The sequence below is a fragment of the Daktulosphaira vitifoliae genome, unplaced genomic scaffold, assembly GCF_025091365.1.
Source record: "Daktulosphaira vitifoliae isolate Bord-2020 unplaced genomic scaffold, ASM2509136v1 Scaffold_5, whole genome shotgun sequence".
Taxonomy (NCBI): Eukaryota; Metazoa; Arthropoda; class Insecta; order Hemiptera; family Phylloxeridae; genus Daktulosphaira; species Daktulosphaira vitifoliae.
The window spans coordinates 11,308,947-11,331,367 of NW_026099576.1; the positions used below are offsets into that span (position 1 = coordinate 11,308,947).

The window sequence follows — 22,421 nt, forward strand, 5'->3', positions numbered from 1 at the left end:
AAGTCTATTTTCTCTCATCTTATCCCCGATTGACGCTACACCTATACTCCCTCTTATATGCTCGTTCCTTTTTTGATTCTTTTAACAACTTTTGAGTGAATACTTATTGAGTTTTGAAGTATTTTAACACATAGAGTTGGTATGTAGAACTGATGGAGTATACAATACAAAAAATTGAGTTTATACAACGATACAAACTGTAAAATATATTTATATATGATAAATTATTAATTATATAATAATTAATAATTGGTTATACTTAAAATTATAGTTGATACTAAACTTACTATACTTAGCAATACAGAGTTCTTCTAATGCTGGAGAATACATATCAATATTTTCCAAACAATACTCTTGAATTTTAGTTTCTAAATCAGTTACAGCATCATCTACAAGATGGTCTCTCATAACTAAATAATCTTTACTTTGACACAAAAAGGTTAAGTTTTTTTTTGATCCTTTTGGCCACCTAGCATGTTGTACATCTTTGATTACAAACTTTTGTGAGGATTGATTCAGTGAATTTTGATTATTTGACAACAATTTATTTGTTATAATTTCTGGTTGTATTTTAGACACATTACCATTATTCTAAAATAGATCAGCTTTTATAAATGTCTACAATTTATTACAAATCTAACAGAACTGGATGATGTCTAGACAATAAAAAAAATATGTTGATGAGATCATCAGCAAACAATTTTTATTTTACACATTAAAAGGGTATTACAAAAGTCACTATCATTAAAGATTTAACAGTTAAGTTATTTTTATATTGGAGAACACTAAAGTAAATTTTAGATCACATTAAAATATGGTTCAAGTGTATAAATTTTTGCAGATTGGAAAGTTGTAGAATGATGATTAATACATCTAATTGAATATCATAACATTATCTACATCTCAAGATTTTTGATGAAGTGATTTAATATATAAGAAAATTGCACTGATATAACATATTCAATAAATATTGATCCTATTATCATTTAATTTTAATTATTTTTTAAATTATTATTGCTTTCTTCGACTATTATTTTTATTATTTCTCACAAATAAGAATTATAATTTTTACAATTAATTATACATTATAATTTAAAAATAGCCATTTTTTAATCGTTTTCTTGCAAAAAATTTTCAAAAGTCATTAAAAGTTTATGTAAAAAGAGCCAAAAAATGGCTATTTTTAAATAAAAAATCATGCTTTCAACATAGTCTAAAAAGAAAATAATTATTTAAAATTTTTTTTTAACAAATTAATAATTGTATTAAAAGTTATAGAGTTGTCAGTGAGATTTAGTATACCTAAATTGAAAAAATAAAAATTTTACCTTTTTTAAAACTTATAACCTCACAAAAATTTTTTTTATCAAAATTCGTCCATGTAGAGATATAAATAATGTTGTTACCTATAATTTGATACTCGATTACATCTAACCAGTTTTTACTCTATGACAAACATGTTTAAATGTGCCAGAGTTTACTTTAAAAAATAACTATCTATTTTATTCTTACAGAATAAAATTATTTTTAAATATTTTTTTTGTTTACCTTTAGTTACATTTCATTCTTGAATTATTATTTATTTAAATTAATCTCTTATAAGATGTAAGGTATGAACTTAAAAAGTATTGCATAGCTAATAATTGAATAATATGTAACTAAATGTAGCCAATAAAAAAAATGTTTAAATTAATTTTATTCTGTAAGTAATTGAGTGGGTATGATAAAAAAATGACCCCATGCAAAGTATTGTACTCAAATGATGACCTGGTATATATAAGAAAACATTCCTCTTTGAAAGAATTGTCAACAACCTCAATAAAACTCATGTTTAAAAAATATGAAATAGGTAAAAATTATGTATAATGACATTTTTTCAATGCTGTAATTTATATAATGTTAATAAGATAAAATTATGTTTTGATTTATACCACATTTTGATCGAGATTATCTTTATTAAAATCAAACCCATTCATATCATCAGGAATTGGAGTAGAACTAAATGATGGTAGTCCAACATTTTCCTATAATATTACAAACATTTATTTATTTTATTTATTTGCAATGCAATATTTAATACTCACTAAATCACCATATGAATGATTCATAACATTAGGTTCTATTAATTTAACTATAGTACTATCTTCCAACTAAATAAAAAATAAAAAATAAAAGATTAGATGAGATTGATGGTTTATGCAATTAATAAAAATTCTTACAAATTTCTTTCCTATAACTTTATAACAATTAGCATACAAAATTTCTTCTGGTATTGGTTGTATATTTATTTTGATAAGCTATAAAAGTATTGTTAAATTCTTGTAAAACAAAAAAAGTTAAATATAATTATAAATAAATTACTGAGTACTTTCAAAATGGTTGGATTATAATGACTTTAGTTTAATTTTAAAATTTTATAATAATAAGTAAATTTTGTTTTTATTTAATTTTAGCCAAATAGTCTCATTATTTTATAAAATACAAAATCTTAAGAACACAAATAATAAAAAGAAACTCAGCCTACTCGTGCTACGATGCATAGACACTGAGATTTGATTCCACTACACTAAGCTATGTACGTTCTTACATTATTTCTAACACATCCATTGTTTTTAAGAGAATTTTAACATAAATAAAATTAAACATAATCATAACAACTATTTCTTAAGTCACAATTAATAATAAAAATAATATTTATTTCATAATTTATTAAAATTAACATAATTTTTAGAATACCATTGATTTTCCTTGGTATTTTGGCAATAAGCTAAAAATTTCTTTAATACAACGAATAACTTCAAAATTTCCAAGATCAATAAGTTTAACTCTTGCTGTCGTTTCATTAATAACTTCATATATTTCTCCTCGATACCTATAAATACTTGGTATCAATTTGATTAACATAAAATGTTTGCATCTTTATTTACCAGTTATGAGCAAAATATATAGCACATGGCATAAATTGTTTAATCAACTTAACTGGCTGAAATTTAGTGCTATCTTCAAACATAATGGATTCTAAGTGCCTTAGCTCAAGACGACTTTCAGCTGTATACACAAAAAAAACTGACGCAGATATTTTTTGTGCTATCCACACCTATACAAAAAATTTAATTAGAAATATCTACATAATTTTCTATTTAGATTTATGAAAAAATAAAAATCAATATAAAAATTTGAACCTGTGATGGAATGTCTAGAGGTATTTTATAGTATTTTATAATTGACTTATCAAAATTGGCAGCAGATTCTAAAAAAACAGTTGTTAATATAAAGATACTTATTTCTTATATAATAAAATAAATACAGTTATCAAAGATCTTATTCAAGTCTAGGATTAAAAAAAACAAAATTAACTTATTAAAAATAAATTATTTATGAAATAACCTGGGATATATACTTCCTTAATACCATTATTGATTGTTTTTCTACTACCCATAAGAACTTTAATTTTGTCATTCAAATTTTCTTTTGTATTGACTGATATAAGTACAACTTTATTTTGATCAGTAATAGAATCCTTAAAATAAATATTATTAAAAAACTAATCAAGAATCTATAGTATATAAACTCACAATTATAAATCTTTCATTTTTACTTATTGTATTTATGAAAAATTGAACTGCTGAGTTTAATGGTCCAGATGGTAATCCTTTCAAGTTGACTAAGTACAAGGAAGTAGCACAATTCTTTAACTATAACAATTTTAATTACTTACCAGCTTTATACACATAAGATACAATTATGTCTACTTGATTATTAGATAGTTGTACAATATTTTTAATATTAACAATGCCTCTAGTTCCATAGTCAATGAAACAAACATTATAGTTTTCATGATCTACTGCTTCAATAATTTCTGCTCTACAGTATTTATTACAATTTTTTTTAGCTGCAATTATTTCACCAATTATTGGAGTTCTATTAATTGGATTTTCTAAAAATAATTGATAAAAACATAGTTTAATCAAAAATAATTTAAATAAATTATTTCCTCAATAATCAATTTAATTACTCATATTATATATATTATGTATTATGTTTTACACTAGCTATGCATTAATTTACCTTAATATCAGGGAAAAGTTTTGCCACATTTAATGAACTAATTACATTATTAAAAAAAAAATTTTAATTAACTTAATATAATATATTTTAAAAAACTAAAAAATTTACTGAGCATGTTCTATGTTACCTAAGGCGCAGGAAGAAGAAAATTTTTCTAAAAATGACTTAAATTTATCTGTTCCATTGTTAATGCGTCTAACACTAAGATTTTGTAGATCATCAAATGATGATATATACACAATATCACCTTTGCTTAACAGTTGCATTGCTTCAGGAGATTCTGTAATATGAAATATTATACTAAATAAAATTTTAAACGTATTTATATATTATACAAAGTAACCACAATGTTTTGACATATCAATCAACAACTGATATATTGAATATTTTTATGTTATTTCTTTAGCTACGATATACCATGTCTTTTTTTCTCTAATAATTAAGTTAGTAAAAGTTATGTGTCTATTAAGTTGTTATCTGTAGTCCAATTTTTTATTGTCTGTTAATTGTATAAAAGCCGCTTGGTGTTGATTATAATATAATAATAATTAAATAATTGGTAATTATGAAAACTAATTTGTTGCATTGATTTGCCCACAAATAGTCTAGTATTGAAAGTTCTATTTTATAATTTAAGAGAAGTAAATTTAAAAATTCGTAGTAGTGCTACATTAGTCATAAAAGAAAAAGAAGTATTTTAGACTAAAAAAAAAATTCTAATAAAAAAAAATCAGCATAGTATTACTCAAGTAAAAGGTTTGTATAAAGAATGAAAATCATTGAATAAATCGAGAAAACGAAGAAATTTGACACAAATTACTAAAAAACAAAAATTTATCGACAAAATGTTTTGTCTATGCGATATAGCACACACAGATGCTTTGTATACAATTGACTATGAAGAAACTAAATTATATTTAAATAACCAATAGCAAAAAGGTTATTTAAGAAGTACAAGTAAAAATGATTGTTCTAATAATGGACGTCTAAATTGTACTTATATACTTTTAAAACAAGAGTTAAATAAAAAAATTCTTTACATGCCATGTAGAAATAATATTTTTTAATTAATTTTAACACGTTGATGGACAAAATCATATATTACTGTTATAGCAGTAATATTAAAATTTGACTATTCTAAAATTATTCTTAACTATTCTAAAAATGTCATTACTGATATAGCAGTAATATTTTCAATGATTTCTTATGAAGGAGCAAGTTGTTTTGACCCCATGCATTTCATAAAACCAGTGTTTGTAAAGTACCATGTCATTAACTGTCCATCAACGTATTAAAATGTGTTTTTGAAAATAAAATTCAAAAATCAACTGGTCTCAATGTTGTTCTTTTCAACATTTTTCAGTTAGTTTGGAATAAAATTAACAAAAATAAATTTAAAGTTGGAATATCCAATAAAGTTATTTGTAAGAAATTAAATAGATCAATAGATGGTACAAAAGATTTCGCAAAAAAAAAAAATAAGCGAACGAAAATTAAGAGAAGATTGTCGTTAACTTTTAGAGCTCGCAATTATATTTTTAAGTGGAGTTCCTCCTCATAGCATATCATTTAGAACCCCTTGAGCTTTTCGTCGTGCTATGTGGATGGCCAAATCTATATATTTTTAAAAATTTTCGTCTTCAAGGCCAATTAAAAATAACAAAACAGTAGTTAAACGGTTTTCGATATATATATATATATATATATATATGTCTATCAAAAGTATATATTATAGCGTGGATAAACGCAACAAACGCTATAAAAGCTCCATTTTTTAAACTATGTTTCTTAAAAAGCCTTTTTTTATGTACAGATATCGATGAAAACATAAGTTTTGTAACTTATGTAACAGTAAAAAAGTTTTGTAACCATTTATGGTATTTAGCACCATAAAATAAAAATGGTAAGAGCATTGAAAACAAATACTAAATTTGAAGGAACAAAAAAATATTTTTTACAATCTCAAGATATTAAAACAATAATAAATGTAATATAGAAGACTTCATTACTACTAAATCAAACAACTATTTTAAACGTTTTAATATAAGTATGGATTTTCTAAACATAGATCATATTTTAGGAACATAACGACGACTATATAGAAGGATTGAACACCGTTAATAAATTAAAAGTTACAAACGATGTTGCAGAAAGAAGCGTAAAATTAGTTGAAGATTACAACAATATTAGAACAAAAGATGAAAAACAAAAACAATAAATCAACTTTATCCCAAGATTTTTAATACATATATATATAAAAGTTATAATGCACTTTTATAGCATTTCATTTTATTTTATTTTATAAAATTTTTAAAATTTTATTATTCATTCATTAAAAAAACTACATTTTTAAAATTTTTAACAAAGTTTTAGAAAAACCTATTTTTTTAATTTTATGATTTATTTCAACTAATACTAGTTCAATTCTATAAAATTCAACTTAAGTAATTTATATTCAAGTCAGTATAAACATTTGAAAAGGTTGTAATGAAGTGTTGAAATTTTTAGAGTCACAAAGTATAAAAAAATAAGCTGTTTAATTATTATTGTGTTATCAATATATCACGTGTAAAAAATGCAATAAATTATTAAAAATAATATATCAAAACATTTGTCTTTACGTAAGGTTTTTTTTTTTGTATTTAAACTTTTATTGAAAAAATCACTTGATAACCTCTAATATAGGTTATACAGGAGATTTTTTTATCATAATCTAGTTATTGAATTTTAGCTTCGATACGAAGCAGAGAAGGTATTAATTTTACTATAATGTGTTTTTTTTTTTTTTTTTTTTTCTGTTGCCATTTTTTCTCAGCTCTCACTGGACCGATTTCTTTCAAAAATAAGTCAAAAGATCACAAATCGTATCTAGTTGGAGACATTACCCCTAAAAATTGAAAAAAATTACCTCGTTCCCCGCAAATGGGGGAAATATGCAAAAAAATAACAAATTTAAAAATCGCTAATTTTCGAAATTTTTTCACTTTTTTTTCTTAAAACTTTCATAAATTTTTGAAAAATCACCATTTATCGGGATGTTTTTTGTAATTAAAACTGCCATAACTTTTTTAAAAATGAACAAATAAAAATAATATTTTTTTATACTTAAACCTTAGATATTTCCCTTTCATTTGATATAATTTTTTTGAAAATCTAACACTTAACCTGCTCATTGGGGGAGATTTAAAATAGCAACTTTTTTACAAAAACTAACTTTTTCAACTTAATTTTTTAAAATGTTCCAGAAATACTGCGTCCTTCAAACATATATCAAATTAAAGCTTATTTTATGTATTATAAAATGGAAAAAAAAATTTGTCCCGTCACTTTATCTTCTACATTTAAACTGCTGCCGTAGTTAAAAAAACACTATTTTTTGTTAAAATTTTCGATTTTCAATTTTAAATTTTCAACTTAAAAATGCTATAACTTTTTGAAAAATGTATATATCAGCACAAATTTTTTTTTCTAAATACATTATAAGTACATCTTTCATTTGACATACTTTTTATTAAAATTGGACAATTTCCCCTTATATAGGGGGCGTTCAAAACTTAAAATATTGTAAAAAACATAGATCTTTTTCAACTGAACTTTTGAAAATGTTCCGGAAATACTGCGTCCTTTAAACATATATCAAATCAAAGGTTATGTTATATACTATCAAATGAAAAAAAAAAATTTGTCCCGACATCTTATCTTCTATATGCAAATGGCTGTCGAAAATTAAAAAAAAATGTAATGTTTGCGATAAAAATTACTATTTATCGGGATGTTTTTTGTAATTAAAACTGCCATAACTTTTTTAAAAATTAACAAATAAAAATAATATTTTTTTGTATTGAAACCTTAGATATTTCTCTTTCATTTGATATAATTTTTTTTGAAAATCTAACACTTATTCTGCTCACTGGGAGGATTTAAAATAGTAACTTTTTTACAAAAAATAACTTTTTCAACTTAATTTTTGAAAATGTTCCGGAAATACTGCGTCCTTCAAACATATATCAAATTAAAGCTTATTTTGTGTACTATAGAATAAAAAAAAATTTGTCCCGACGACCTATATTCTATGCGCAAATGGCTACCGTATTCAAAAATATGCTATTTTAACAAATTTTTTTTTTATAAATTAAACACTATCTACAGATTTGCATCGAAGCGTTTTTTATGATAGTGATTTTAATTACTGTCAGATATCATCTATACTGGACCCAACTATGCCACGACCCCACTGTGCTGGGTTTTTTTAATGTAACTTTATTTGTTTATTAGATATACACATTTAAAGTTATAAATTTTTAAGTTAATATACAAGTATAATACACAAGGGATTACAAATACAGGTAGCTAATTGGTTTTTTATGACATTGCTATCACAGTCACGGATTGTTTATTATCAATTATGACTATCAGTAGATATACTTTTTGTATTGTCAGTTAGTGTATTTATAAACTCACAACAATGTACCTTACTATTATACAGGATGTTCAGTAAGTCAGGAAACCCTGTAGATAATAACAATTCTGTGTACCTGCTAATAACGATGTCATAAAAAATCACCCTGTATTCTGTTTTATAGAATATTCTACGAAAATTCGAGTTCAAAATCTTAAAATGCTGTGAGCCTCGATTTAAATTTTTCCAAATGATCTTAAATTTTCAGAATATTATTTTTTTATACTAAAGAAAAAAATGGATTATTCGTAAAATAAGGACCACCTTAATACTACATACTAAAATGTTCTTTCTTTAGATATTTTTTTTAAGACAATCCAATAAAAATCTATGTACAGGAAGGGTTTGAAAAAGACCAAGCACACATCTGAAAATTATTTTTTTTAACTTAATTTTTGAAAATGTTTTAAAGTAACTGCGTTCTTTAAACCTATATTAAATGAATTAAAGAGGTGAAAAAGGCCAAGTACCAATGTCGGATGAAATCATGATAGAACAAATAAAACAATTCGGCACAAAAACAAAACAATGGCTGTTAAATTTCTTAAACTCTTGTCAGAATACCAAAAACATGGAGAAAGACAAAGGTAGTCGTTCTGCCCAAACCAGGCAAAGATTACAATGACTCTAAAAGCTTCAGAACTATATCTTTACTTTGCCATAAATTTAAACTATATAAAAGAATGATTATGAGCCGTATAAAAGAACAAATTGAAAGCAAACTTATCGCCGAACAAACTGATTTTAGGCCAAATAAAACTTGTACAGGGCAGGTACTAAATTTATGTCAGAACATTGAGGATGGCTATGAGAATAAAAAAATAACGGGGTATGTTTTTGTAGACCTATTTAGAGCGTATTATACGGTTAATTACAATTTACTACTGGAATAGATATATAAGTGCACAAATGACACTTAAAAAATAACATTTTTGAGCTTTTAATTTAATAGTAAATGGCAATTTAATTTTTAATATAACTTAATTCGTTTATTAGATATAAAATTTTGAAGTTTCAAATTTTTGAATTAATATACATGTAATAAAACATGTAGGTCTACAAATACAGGTAGCTAATTCATTTTTTATGATGTAGATATTCGCAGCTACGCAGCATTTATTACCAATGGTAGTAAGATACATTATTGTTGTGAGTTTATAAATACACCAATTGGCAATACAGAAATTTAATACTAATCTCAAAGAACTAGTTCTTTATTAACTAGTATCTTTAGTTAAGATTTAGTATTAGACAATAAAGATTAATTAAAATCACTTTACATTTTCTAGAAATATAATGAAATGTACAAGCATAAATTAACTTTGATATGTGTAAATAAGTTACATAAAATTAAAAAATTATGAATATATATAATTTATTGTAATAAAATTAAGGATTAAGCATAATTTTTTTTCTTAATTTTGATAAACTTGAGATACTTAAAATGATAATATATGATGAAGCACTTAATTAAACAATCATTCTTATTATAGTGAATTAGTGTAGCACGGTATAGGTATCTCATTAAACCATAGTTAGTCGTTTTTCATTATTTATGAGTTTAACTATAGTAAACTCTTAAACTCGTAACTAAATAACATACAACTATAATTTATATTTCAAAAATATTGACTGAAAATTATACTATAAAAACTAATAACTAGTTAATTATACTACAAAAAGTACTATTGGAATACAGTAATAACTACCCCTTTTTAACACGCTTATATTAGTTTCATTTGTATGTTGTTTGTCGTTTGTTGTAAGTTTGTAACTACACGCGCCACTTGTTATTATGTCGCGTATCCCGTCGTCTATGGTCTTAAGACTAGACTGTCGCAACGCATTCACCCCACCCCGCTCGCCAACAACAATATTTTCCTGTATAATTTTATTTTTGGTTTTCGTACCAAACTCTTAAAATATGGAGAAAAAGATGCAATACCATGGATCTGGCAGTCAAAGATGTGGACAACAGAAAAACTTCCAGAGGATTGGAAGGTGGCGGTGGTGTGCCCAATTCATAAAAAAGGTGATAGACAGGATTGCAACAATTACGGGGAATATCCTGGCTTAACGTAGCGTATAAAATATTCTCGAATTGTGTCTTAGACAGAATTAAAGAAAAAGTAGAACAAATAATAGGAAACTATCAAGAAGGGTTTAGAGCTGGTAGATCTACGACAGACCAGATGTTCATAATTAGGCAATTGTTTCAAAAAAAAATGGGAGTTTGATAAAGAAATACATACACTTTTCGTGGACTTTAAAAAAGCATATGATAGTATTCATAGAGACAGTCTACTGAATATTATGAAAGAATTTAATTTCCCACAAAAACTGGTCAATCTAATATCGATCAGTGTAATGGAGACCTTGGTAAGGGTTCAAGTGGGAAATTCAATAACTGACCCGGTTAGAGTGAATTCAGGACTAAGACAAGGCGATTCGTTATCGCCGATTCTGTTCAACATGGTTTTAGAGAGGGTAATTAGGGAAATGAAAATTGAACCTCATGAAGGTATTAGACTACAAGACACGGTGATAGGTATACTTGCTTATGCGGATGATATAGTGTTGATGGAAGAATCTGAAGATAGATTGAAGATATTATTTAGTAGATTGTATAAAGCAACATCAAAAGTAGGACTATACGTAAACGAACAAAAAACGGAGTATATGATCTTGAGTAGACGAGAGCTACCATTTTGTCAGTCCATAAAAATAGATCACTACGAATTTAAAAGAGTACAACAGTTCAAATACCTCGGTACTATTTTGACTGAAAAAAATAATATAGCAAACGAGGTAGCAGCGAGAATTCAAGCTGGGAATAAATGTTACTTTGGACTCACTAAGATACTACATTCAAGAGTAATATCGCGAAGAATGAAAGAACAATTATATACGTCCCTGATATGACCTGTTATATTATATGGATCAGAAATATGGCCACTTAGAAAAATGGACGAACAGAGATTTATTACCTTTGAAAGAAAAGTATTACGGAAAATATATGGCCCAGTCAAGGACAAAATAACTGGGGAGTGGAGACGAAGAAAGAATATAGAACTAGAAACACTATATAGTGGTCCGAATATATTGAAGATTATCAGAGGAAGAAGACTACAATGGGCCGGCCATGCTTGGAGGAACCAAAATCCACTTCTACATGCAGTGATTGAATAAATTCCTGTAGGTAAAAGACCTTTGGGAAGACCAAGAATGCGCTGGGAAGATGTTGTAAAAAATGATGTTGAGCAGATGGGAGGTGTGTCCAATTGGAGGGATTTGGCAGTGGACAGAGAAGGCTGGAAGCTTGGTTGTGAGACGGTATGGTCTTAAAGGTCCAATAAACCCAAGAAGAAGAAAAAGAAGATAACTATATTTTTGGTTTTCGTACCCATACACGCGTGCGTGACATCAATTATATATATATATATATATATAAACAAATTTTTATTTTGACTGACCAATACCACCCGCATGTAATGCGCGCCTTACGTATATATATTTATATATTCTTACCGCCGCTACCACCGTTCATACCTTAGGTATAACATTCCCCCAGCCCACAAAACTAGGCTATACCTAGTGCATGATACGTTTATGTACTTATGTCGCTTTACATGTATATATATACAGGGTGTTCAGTAAGTCAAGAAACGGTTTTCTATTGTTCTCATTGTTACAAACAATGAGAACAATAGATACCCGTTTCCTGACTTACTGAACACCCTGTATATTCTAAATACTATTAAAAATATATATTGACACGCTTTATTCTCATTAAGAGATATAGAGTGTATTCATTCCGATTACAAAGGATGATTCCCGTATCGTCATTTTTCGTCACTACCTCCATGTACCGAGAGTGGGTAATTTACGCGCCTGCTGCTTTCCTAGGATGTGGTAGCCGTTTCTCAGACTCCCTCCCCGGAATCAAACCCTGAATTCCCGTTACCCGTTACAACCATGATATTGATAGTAACTACTATCATAACATGAAACTAAAAAGTGAAAAATAAATAGTTTAAAAAAACATGCTTTTAAAAAGCACATCGAACTAAAAAGTTGAAAATAATTTTTAAAATAAGCTTAAAACAATAATGAACGAAAAATACAAGTATTATTATGATAAATCGTGGATGCTTTGTGCCATATTATTTGTATATTGAGCGCCCGACACTTTTATCACAATAATATTAGTATTTTTTCGTTCATTATTGTTTTAAGCTTATTTTAAAAATATTTTGAACTTTTTAGTTCGATGTGCTTTAAAAGAGTGTTTTTTCAAACTATATTTTGAATAATGAAGGATTGATCACTTGTGATAGTTACTAATAGCTTTCAGACTACTCAAGAGTTTAAATATAGTTATGTAACTGTTGTTCTTGAAGAAAAATGAAGAACAATAAAGAAAAATAAAAAACAAAGATTATAAACTAAGATCATTGTCAACAATAAAATGATCAAAAAATTTTTTTAAACTACAAACCTCTTTCTTTTTCTGACATAAGTTTTGTTAAGTGAACATTTATGTTTTGATTTGTATCAACAGTTTTTAATGTTACAGAATATTCATAATTAGGTCTGCTTTCTTCCAATTCCTAAAAGTTCATAATTTAATTTTAAATGACATAAGATTTACAAATTATGATATTTAATACATACAATTATTAATGGTATATTTTTTTCACAAAGCCAATTTATGTAAGATATAACCTGACCATTAAATAATTCAACATCTACTCCTTTCAAACTGACTACGTAGACACTTTGTGGTATCTATTGGAGTAAATTTATGACAAAATAATAAAAATAATTAAACATATTTATATAACACATAAAATCTTTTACTTAAAAATAAGTAGCATGAAATATATATATACAGAGTAATTTTTTTATCATAACCCACTCAATTACTTACAGAAAAATAATTAATTTAAACATTTTTTTTTTTTTAGTTATCTTTAGTTATACATTATTCTTGAACTATTAACTATGTAATACCTTTTAAATTCATCCCTTATGTCTTGTAAAGGTATAATCTTTGTTTTTCAAATAGGAACACCTATTTTGTAAGGCACATTACTATTGAACGTTTATAAATACACAAACTGGCAATACAGAAAGCATATCTATCAATAGTCATAATTGACAATAAACACTCCATAACTATGATAGCAATGTCATAAAAACAATTGGCTATCTGTATTTGTAATCCCTTATGTATTATACATGTATATTAACTCAAAATTTGAAACTTTAAATGTGTATATCTAATAAACAAATAGTTATATTAAAAATTCAAAATATTTGTTCCTATTTGAAAAAGTAAAGTTATCACCCTTACAAGGTATAAGGGATGATCTTAACCTTTATGTGACTGAAAAAAAAAACAACTTCTTATGACGGTGTAGGTACCCGGGTACCTACAATATAGTTATCTGTGCTTTTCCGGTAAATTATTTCATTGTCGTCAGTTTATCGCTTTTATATCTTATTATATGTAATTCGAATTATCAGTAGACATAATTTTATTAATATCGAACATTTTAAAAATATAGTTACGGTTTATATGTCCGTCATTTTAGTTTTTGACATTGACGTGAACACAGTATTAACATTAATTCAAAAGTGTGTATTATTGTTTGAATTTTGATTTTATTTATTATATAATATTCATAAATGCTAAATATGGCTGATGGTCAGGCTAATAACCAACGTCGTAATGAAAGACTAAGGAGATCTAGGTAAGTATAAACAACATTTTGAAACATATGTAATGTGCAAAGAGTCGTTTTAGAAACTATAAAATATTTTAATGATATAGTTCTTTTCTAAAATATGATTTTATAATTTAGATATATGATAATTAAATTTGAAATATAAATAAAATAATATAATTTTCATGTAATAATGATGTCATACAAATAAGTATACAAGATAATATATATATTATATACCTACCTAACTATTATTAGTTTTTATTATGTTTTATATTTTTTCAAGATTACCATCTGATGAAATAAGAAATGTATTGGGGGAATCAGATTCTGAAGGTGAACTATATCATGTATCTGATGAAGATGAGTATTTTCCCGAACCAGCAGCTATTGAATTTGAAGAATCAGATGTAGAAATAGAGCCAGTTATTGAGTATGGTGAAGACTTTGATTCAGATGAAAGCAGCGAAGATGAATCCATACATATCGAGCCTAGAGTCGGTAAAGATGGTACTCAGTGGTATGATACACCATATCCTCAGGCTCAAACAATTTCTCGTAACATTTTGCGTCAAAAACCTGGACCATTAAATTCTACTGCATTATTTACAGCAAAAGAGATATTTAAATCTATCATGTCAAAAGAAATATGTGACATAATTTTGAGAGAAACCAAAAGAAAAGGTCAACAAGTTACAGAAGACTACAATAGAGAACTAATAGAAAAATTTCCAGTTTCTAGTCGACCACTAACAAAAAAATTTATACCATTTACCGAAGAAGAATTTGATGCATTCTTGGGAATTCTTCTCGTATCTGGTGTACATAGATCTAATAAAGAACATGTATCAGAAATGTGGAAATTAGACTCGTTACCTCTCATTCGAGCTGCAATGTCTCGAGATCGATTCAAAATGTTGCTAAGGTTTATTCGTTTTGATAATGTAAACACTCGTAATATACGTATTACAACAGACAAAGCTGCACCGATTCGTGATATTTGGACAATGCTCAATCAAAACTTACATAAAAATTATAAACCTACAGAAAATATAACAGTAGACGAACAATTATTTCCTTACAGAGGACACACAAAATTTACACAGTACATTCCATCTAAACCTGCAAAATATGGAATAAAGGTTTTTTGGGCTTGCGATGCAGCAAATGCTTACCCTTTGCATGGTAAAATTTACACAGGCAAACCACAAGATGGTAAACGTCAAGTAAATATTGGTGAACGTACAGTTCTAGACTTAGTTGCGATGTATAAAGGTTCTGGACGAAATGTGACTACAGACAATTTTTTTACAAGTATGCAATTGGCTACTACATTAAACTCTTGGAATATGACATTGGTTGGTACTGTCAGAAAAAATAAAAGATTCTTGCCTCCCAAAATGCTTCCATCAAAAGCCAGAGCTTTACATTCTACAAATTTTGTATTTAAAAAAGATATAACTCTTTGTTCTTATGTTCCAAAAATAAATAAATCGGTTATTCTTTTATCTACAATGCATATGACAGCCGACATAATGCAAGCTGCTACCGCTAAACCAGAAATTATAAAATATTATAATCAGACAAAAGGAGGAGTAGATACAATGGATAAAATGTTAACAGAATACACAGTAAAGCGAAGAACTAATCGTTGGCCACTTGCATTTTTTTTCAACATGATTGATATTGCTGCTTTAGCTGCATATATTATATATATGGAACACAATCAAAGGTTTAACACAACTGATCGACGCCGAAAATTTTTGAAAGAGCTTGCAAATCAGTTATGTATGCCTGCAATAGAAATTCGAACCTCCATACCTAAAGTAGTAGGAAATCGGTATACTCGTAATTCAATGGAAATGGTTCTCGGACGGCCAATACAACAGATAATTGCTATTCCTAAAAATGAACCACCTCGTGATGCTTCAGGACGTATTCAAATAGTTGGAAGTTGCTTAGTATGTCGAGAATTAGGTTATAAGCAACGGAAAACTCGAAAAGCTTGTTCAACTTGCTCAAAGCCTATTTGCAATGAACACTCAATAAACAAATCATTTTGCGAAACTTGCAATCAACAAAACACCTAAATATGTTATAATACTTACTAAATATGTAAAAAATAACATTTTTGTTCTCTTAATATTTGTATCTATATTAATGATGTCCAGTAAAAATATTTATCAATGGTAATTTAACTTTTTGTATCAATAAAACCTATATTTAAATACAATATATAGAGGTACCCAGGTACCTACTACGTCCTTATAAGGTGTAAAATTAACAACGCCATTTTAAGTACAATAAATTGTATACTTTTCAAATACAAAATATAAATTTGTTAACTATACATGCTATTTAGAGATGTCACAGAAGGACTAACCATACATACTAAATATTTAGAAGGAAAATAAATTTAAAAACTGAAAAGGTACCCAGGTACCTTTCCAGTCACATAAGGGTTAATAAGTATTACATAGCTAATAATTTAAAAATAATGTATAACTAACGATAACCAAAAAAAAGATGTTTTAATTGTTAGCTTCGATGCAAAGCTGAGAAGGTGTTAAAAAATTGAAAAAAATTCTTATGTTTCCTATAAATGGGAGAAATCTCCAAAAAATTTACAAATTTAACTCTAATTTTTGACATTTTTAAAATTTTTTTTACTTGAAACTGTTTTAACTTTTATAAAAATGATCAAATCAATAAAAAAAATTTTTTATAGATACATGAGACATTTACCTATCATTTTGTGTATTTTATTTATAAATCTGACCCTTTATTTGCCCACAGGGGGGGATTCAAAATGACAACTTTTTCACAAAAAATTAACTTAACTTTTAAAAGTGTTCCGGAAATACTGATACTTTTATAATATAAAAGTGTAAGTATTTATATAGTTATATTAAAAATTATTGGTGATGGAAAACGTATAATTGCTGATTTGAAATTAGCACAAAAAAATTGAATAATAAAAATATCTTTTTTACTCTGATGAAAATTTTTTGCAGATCATTTATTCATAATTAACAACAAATTATCAAAAAAGTTCTGTGACAAGTTCTTCAATTTTTATACATGTTTGCCATAAAAGTAATAACTACATTATAATTTTTTATAAATTCTCAGAAAAAAATTACGATATTAAATTATTAAATATCAATTTCATACTACGTGAAATTGTTTTAATAGATATTTATTTATAAATTATACTTATAAATCAACTACTAATTAGGAATAATAATATAAATGGGAGTTAATTTTGTTTTTAGAATAATCAACCAATTTCTTAAAATTAAAGACTATTTATAGATTTGCATCGAGCGTTTGTTATTATATTGATTTTAATAACTGTCTGATATCATTTATACTGACCCAACTATACCACGTCATCACTGTGCCACGACCCCCTCCCACTGTGCTGGTTTTTTTTATTCTGTAAGTAATTGAGTGGGTTATGATAAAAAAATAATATATATACATATATATGTATTAAGATTAAAATGTAAATTATAAATATTTTAACTCTTAAGAAGGCTTTTACTCAGTGTTACAAGCAGAAAAAAGTAATCTTATGACAGCATTGAAAATAATTAAATTGCATATTCATAAACAACATTTCATTGTTTTAAGTCTAACAGATATTAAAAGAAGATGAAATTTCTTTAATTTCATATAAAAAATTGTTATATAGTTATTAATGATAAAAGAAGTTTATTTTAGATAATATTTACTTACTTTCTTAAGATAATCCGGAATTTTAACAATGCTATTAAGTTCTACAACATCTTCATTTTCAAGATCAAAAAATTTTACTTTATACTGATTATTACTTATTTGCTCTTTAATAATACCTCTATAAAACAAATCATTAATAGATGATCTGATACCACAAACTTCACCAATTATAGGTGTTTCACTGATAGCACCAACTAGAAAAAAAGTAAATAATAAACAACCATTTTTAAATGAGATGCTTAGGAGGTCAAGTGTATATTGTGCACAGTATGACTGAAAATTAAAAATTCTTTGTAGAAAAAATTGTAAAAAAAAAATGATAATCTTGTAAAAGAATGATTTGTAGTTTTCATGCGATGCAGAAAAGATATTTGTTTTATTTTACCAAGACAAGTTAATGATTTGTTTCTGTCTGCTACTTTGTATACTCGGAGGATTCTATAGGATTAATATTAACATATATTGAATGAATATGCAGCCTTGTTACAATATCAAGCTTTACTGGCGATAGGACCTACAATCTGAGTGCAAGAAGGGCAGTTTTTGCTCACTTCAATAACAACTAAAACTTACTAGTATACTACAGGATAGAAAAAATATGTCTTAGGAACTTCTAAATAAAAATGACAGTCAAAGTTATAAATAATTTCTGATTTTTTTTTTTAATTTTTAATGTTTTGAAAAAAACCTATTCTAGAAATCTATATTAATTTAACGAATATATAATGACCTTTGTATTAAAAAAAAGAGGTTTTTCTCAGAATTTGTCTTCATAGAGAAAGCAACTGCCAACATTTTGTAAAAATTATACTATTTTTTGTTAAAAATGATCAATAGGGTTTTTTTATTTTTTTTAAATCTATTTAAAGTACTTGCATGCTATTATATAATATTTAGTATAATTAACTCTGTAACATGAATAGCTTGGCGAGATAAATTAATTATTTAATGCACATTCATATTGAAGCACTTTATGATAGTAATTTTAATACCATTAGATTTCAATCTAAACTACTGATGAAAACTATGCTAGGTTCCAACTACATATATATATATATATATATATATTTTTTTGTTATAAAGAAAACAAAATCTTAAAAACTCAATTTTTATGAAATTAATACATACATAAGAACTATAATGTAATACATACTAGAAGAACAGTATGAAGAAAAATTGTTCAAAAACACATCCATTTCTTCTTTGTTGTAATCTACTTTAATATATATATCTCTAGCATTAACAAATGAATAAACTGTGATAACACTATTATTAGTTAATAAAGGTATTTTTGGGATGGGTATTATAGTACCATTTTCTTCTAGAATAGATATTAATTTTTATTAGTATATTAACATAACCAATAGATAGACTGCTTACCTAAATTTGAAGAAGCACTTTTAATATCTTCAGGATTAATATTGTCTGTTAGCAGTTTTTTAATGTGATTCAAGATATTTACTTCTCCATTAATAACTGTTAGTGTCACTTCTTTTAAATCTTCACACTCCTAATAAAAACGTATAAAATGTATACATGTAGGATTAAAATAGATATGACTTTTTGCTTTTCATAAGCGTTTATTTTATATGATAAATACACTAATTGTATTATTTTTTTTATAATATTATATTTTATAGATTTAAATTATCTTAAAAACTAACTTTATAAATAAAAAACCCTAGAATTCACCCCTCTTTAAATTAAGTGCAGCTCAGATTAGGCATCAGAACTGTTTTGTTTTATTTCCAATATTTCATGTAGTAATAATTTTGATTGGTTCTTTGTCAGTCCCTAGTTAAAGCACAACATGTCTATTAGGTTTAACTAAGTTTTAGTTAGATCTGCCCACTCTGCTTTTTGAAGTCTTGCTAAAAATTCATTCTAAATTGCCATACAAACTGGATATGGACTAAGGGCATCTAAAAGGGGTAATTGATTCCCTGCACGGTGTTCAATAACATAAACAAAATCTTGCATGACCTAAATACTCAATTGTACTCATAGGAAAATTACATTAATTCACTTAATGATTAAATCATAATCAAGTGTGACTTCTAATATTAATTTAAGTTTTCTAATAAATATATATGTTTAATCATAATTATCGGACACAATAATTAATTTATCCATATACACTAAAAGTATATTTTTAGAATTAATTCATGAAAAATAAAATTGATATATCTCTGAAAAATTAGGAGTGACAAATGAAGTCCAAAAGACATTCTTAGGAATTCATATTGACCATCTGCAGTTACAAAATTTGTATACTTTATACTTTCCTCATCTAACAGCACATGAAAAAATTAATTCATTAAATCTAAAATTGTAAACAAAGAAAGACCTTGTGTCTTGTTAAGCTGATATTCTATATGAGGAAATAGGTATCATTAATAATTTTTTTGCTTAGTAAACAATAATCAATGCATAATTTTAATGAACCATCTTATTTTGACACTAATACTACAGGAATACCACCAGACAACCATTCTAGAATTTTTTGATTAAATTTCTAATATGAAATAATTTTTTTATCATGAACCATTTAATTAATCAAAAAGTAAAAATAATTTCAGAGAATTCTTTTTGTTTTTATTTTTAAATATTTCTTGAATCATCAATTATTAAATACTTTCTTGGATTATAACTTATATCATGACAGTGTCAACTTTATTTTTTAAATGCCAATATAGATATTTAACTACCTTATAAAATATAAAATAACTGGTCAATAATAATTTTTGTGCTAGTATTTTGGAAGTTATTAAAATTTAAAAATATATATTATAAAATACTAATAATAATGCCAATTCCAAACCAAATTCTAGTCTATCTTCTTTTTCTTCTTCCTCGCCTTAATCACAACAACTTGGGGTCGGCCACCCTTATCCTAAACTTCCACTTGACACAATCTCCCACATCATCTACGCATCACATCAACTGTCCTCAAATCGCATTCAATAGCATCCCTCCATCCTTTTTTGGTCTTCCTCTACCTCTTCTTTCTTCAACATTCATTTCTATAACTAGTCTATATAGAATTGAATTGTAAATGCACTTTTTAGATAAAAACACAAGTTTTTATTTCAAACTTACATTTAATATCATAGCTATACATACTAAGAACCAGAATTTTTTTAACTAAAATAAAATCTGCAAAATATTTTAACACAAAAAATTAATTTACAATTACACCATTTGTTTACATTTACTCCACCTCATCCTAATAAATATATTTATGTATGTATAATTTTTTTCTATATCTTACAAGTTTTAATGGTTCACATAGCAACAATAAAGTTTCCAAATATTTATAAACACCATCATTTAAATGGTCATTTGGTATATCTTTAAGTCCAATCAAACATATTGAAGGCTTTACCTGCAGTATAATTTTTAATTAAAATAAAAATTTAGAAATAGATAAATAGATAAATATAATGTTTAGTAAAAGTAAGATTAATTTAATAGATACTGTAAAATTGGTTTAAGTTGGCCACTTCCAAATTTAACTTTAACACATTTATTAAATTTAAATTAAAGAATTGGGTAATTACAGATGTAAATTATATAATATTCTATTATATATATTGTATAGAACAATAAAAATAAGCAGTGTTTTATAAAAAAACAATTATATATTATAAGAAAAAAATAAAATTAGTACAAAATATTAAAAAAGTATAACAAACTCATTAAACATAATATTTTAATTGATTAACTATTTAAATATATAATTGTGCTTATAACTTTCATTTTACTGTTGAACGTTATAAATGCATGAAGAAAGTTAATGTGCAATTTTTTTTAATTTTTGTAAAACAACCCTTCAATTTTTTATTAAAAAAAGTCCCGATTTATCCAAAAAAAAAAAATAAATCTAAATTTATAATTTTTTTTAACTATTGCAGAAAATATAATTTAATCTAAATAGTTCTTCATTTTTTCTGAAAGATAAGCAAGTGTATTTGTCACTGTTAAAGTTAGAGATTTAAATGTATAATTGGCTTTATTTAGTTAATGGTGTAACCAGGATTTCTTAAAAGGAAAGTATTATAGTCAAAAAAATCTCAATGAATCCATATTTTGAACAGTTTATATTTGTCTGTTAATTCATTTTGAAAATAAATATATGTCAATAGTTGGGCATAACCTTTGTTGACCCCTAGCTATGCCAATTATTCGGTTTTCATAATCATGTCAATAATTTAATAATTTTATGTCAACAAAAAATATATTTAACTTTTGTTGCTTTTCAAATTTATGACTTAATAATTTAATAAGATTTATTTCTATAAATAAATTGTCGCAAATTAATATTTGAAATAGTATTAGCTTCGATGCGAAGCGGAGAAGGTATTAATTTTACTATGATGTGTTTTTTTTTTTTTTTTTTTTTTTTTTTTTTTTTTTTTTTTTTT

General features: G+C 25.8%; 2 protein-coding genes across 6 annotated transcripts in view; one reads left to right on the forward strand and one right to left on the reverse strand.

Moving 5' to 3' along the window:
• The window catches only part of LOC126906674 (uncharacterized), a 52,258-nt gene that overhangs the window by 1,615 nt on the left and 28,222 nt on the right, over positions 1-22,421 (reverse strand). For 4 of the 5 annotated variants that reach the window (XM_050687387.1, XM_050687384.1, XM_050687385.1 and 1 more), the window contains 17 exons: positions 21,269-21,382; positions 19,378-19,507; positions 19,151-19,318; positions 17,998-18,191; positions 13,202-13,315; positions 13,026-13,137; positions 4,196-4,348; positions 3,753-3,937; positions 3,576-3,695; positions 3,388-3,520; positions 3,183-3,250; positions 2,928-3,097; positions 2,737-2,872; positions 2,220-2,297; positions 2,085-2,150; positions 1,932-2,024; positions 288-591 (listed from right to left, as the gene is read on the reverse strand). In XM_050687387.1, the coding sequence (XP_050543344.1) occupies positions 288-591; positions 1,932-2,024; positions 2,085-2,150; positions 2,220-2,297; positions 2,737-2,872; positions 2,928-3,097; positions 3,183-3,250; positions 3,388-3,520; positions 3,576-3,695; positions 3,753-3,937; positions 4,196-4,348; positions 13,026-13,137; positions 13,202-13,315; positions 17,998-18,191; positions 19,151-19,318; positions 19,378-19,507; positions 21,269-21,382 (2,338 nt within the window). The remainder of the gene's footprint in view (positions 1-287; positions 592-1,931; positions 2,025-2,084; positions 2,151-2,219; positions 2,298-2,736; positions 2,873-2,927; positions 3,098-3,182; positions 3,251-3,387; positions 3,521-3,575; positions 3,696-3,752; positions 3,938-4,195; positions 4,349-13,025; positions 13,138-13,201; positions 13,316-17,997; positions 18,192-19,150; positions 19,319-19,377; positions 19,508-21,268; positions 21,383-22,421) is intronic. The other variant, XM_050687386.1, reaches the window with a different exon arrangement.
• Positions 14,192-16,710, forward strand: LOC126906676 (piggyBac transposable element-derived protein 4-like). Its single transcript, XM_050687390.1, has 2 exons — positions 14,192-14,283; positions 14,543-16,710. Exons 1-2 carry the CDS (start codon positions 14,219-14,221, stop codon positions 16,344-16,346), a joined length of 1,869 nt encoding a protein of 622 aa, XP_050543347.1. The 5' UTR covers positions 14,192-14,218; the 3' UTR covers positions 16,347-16,710.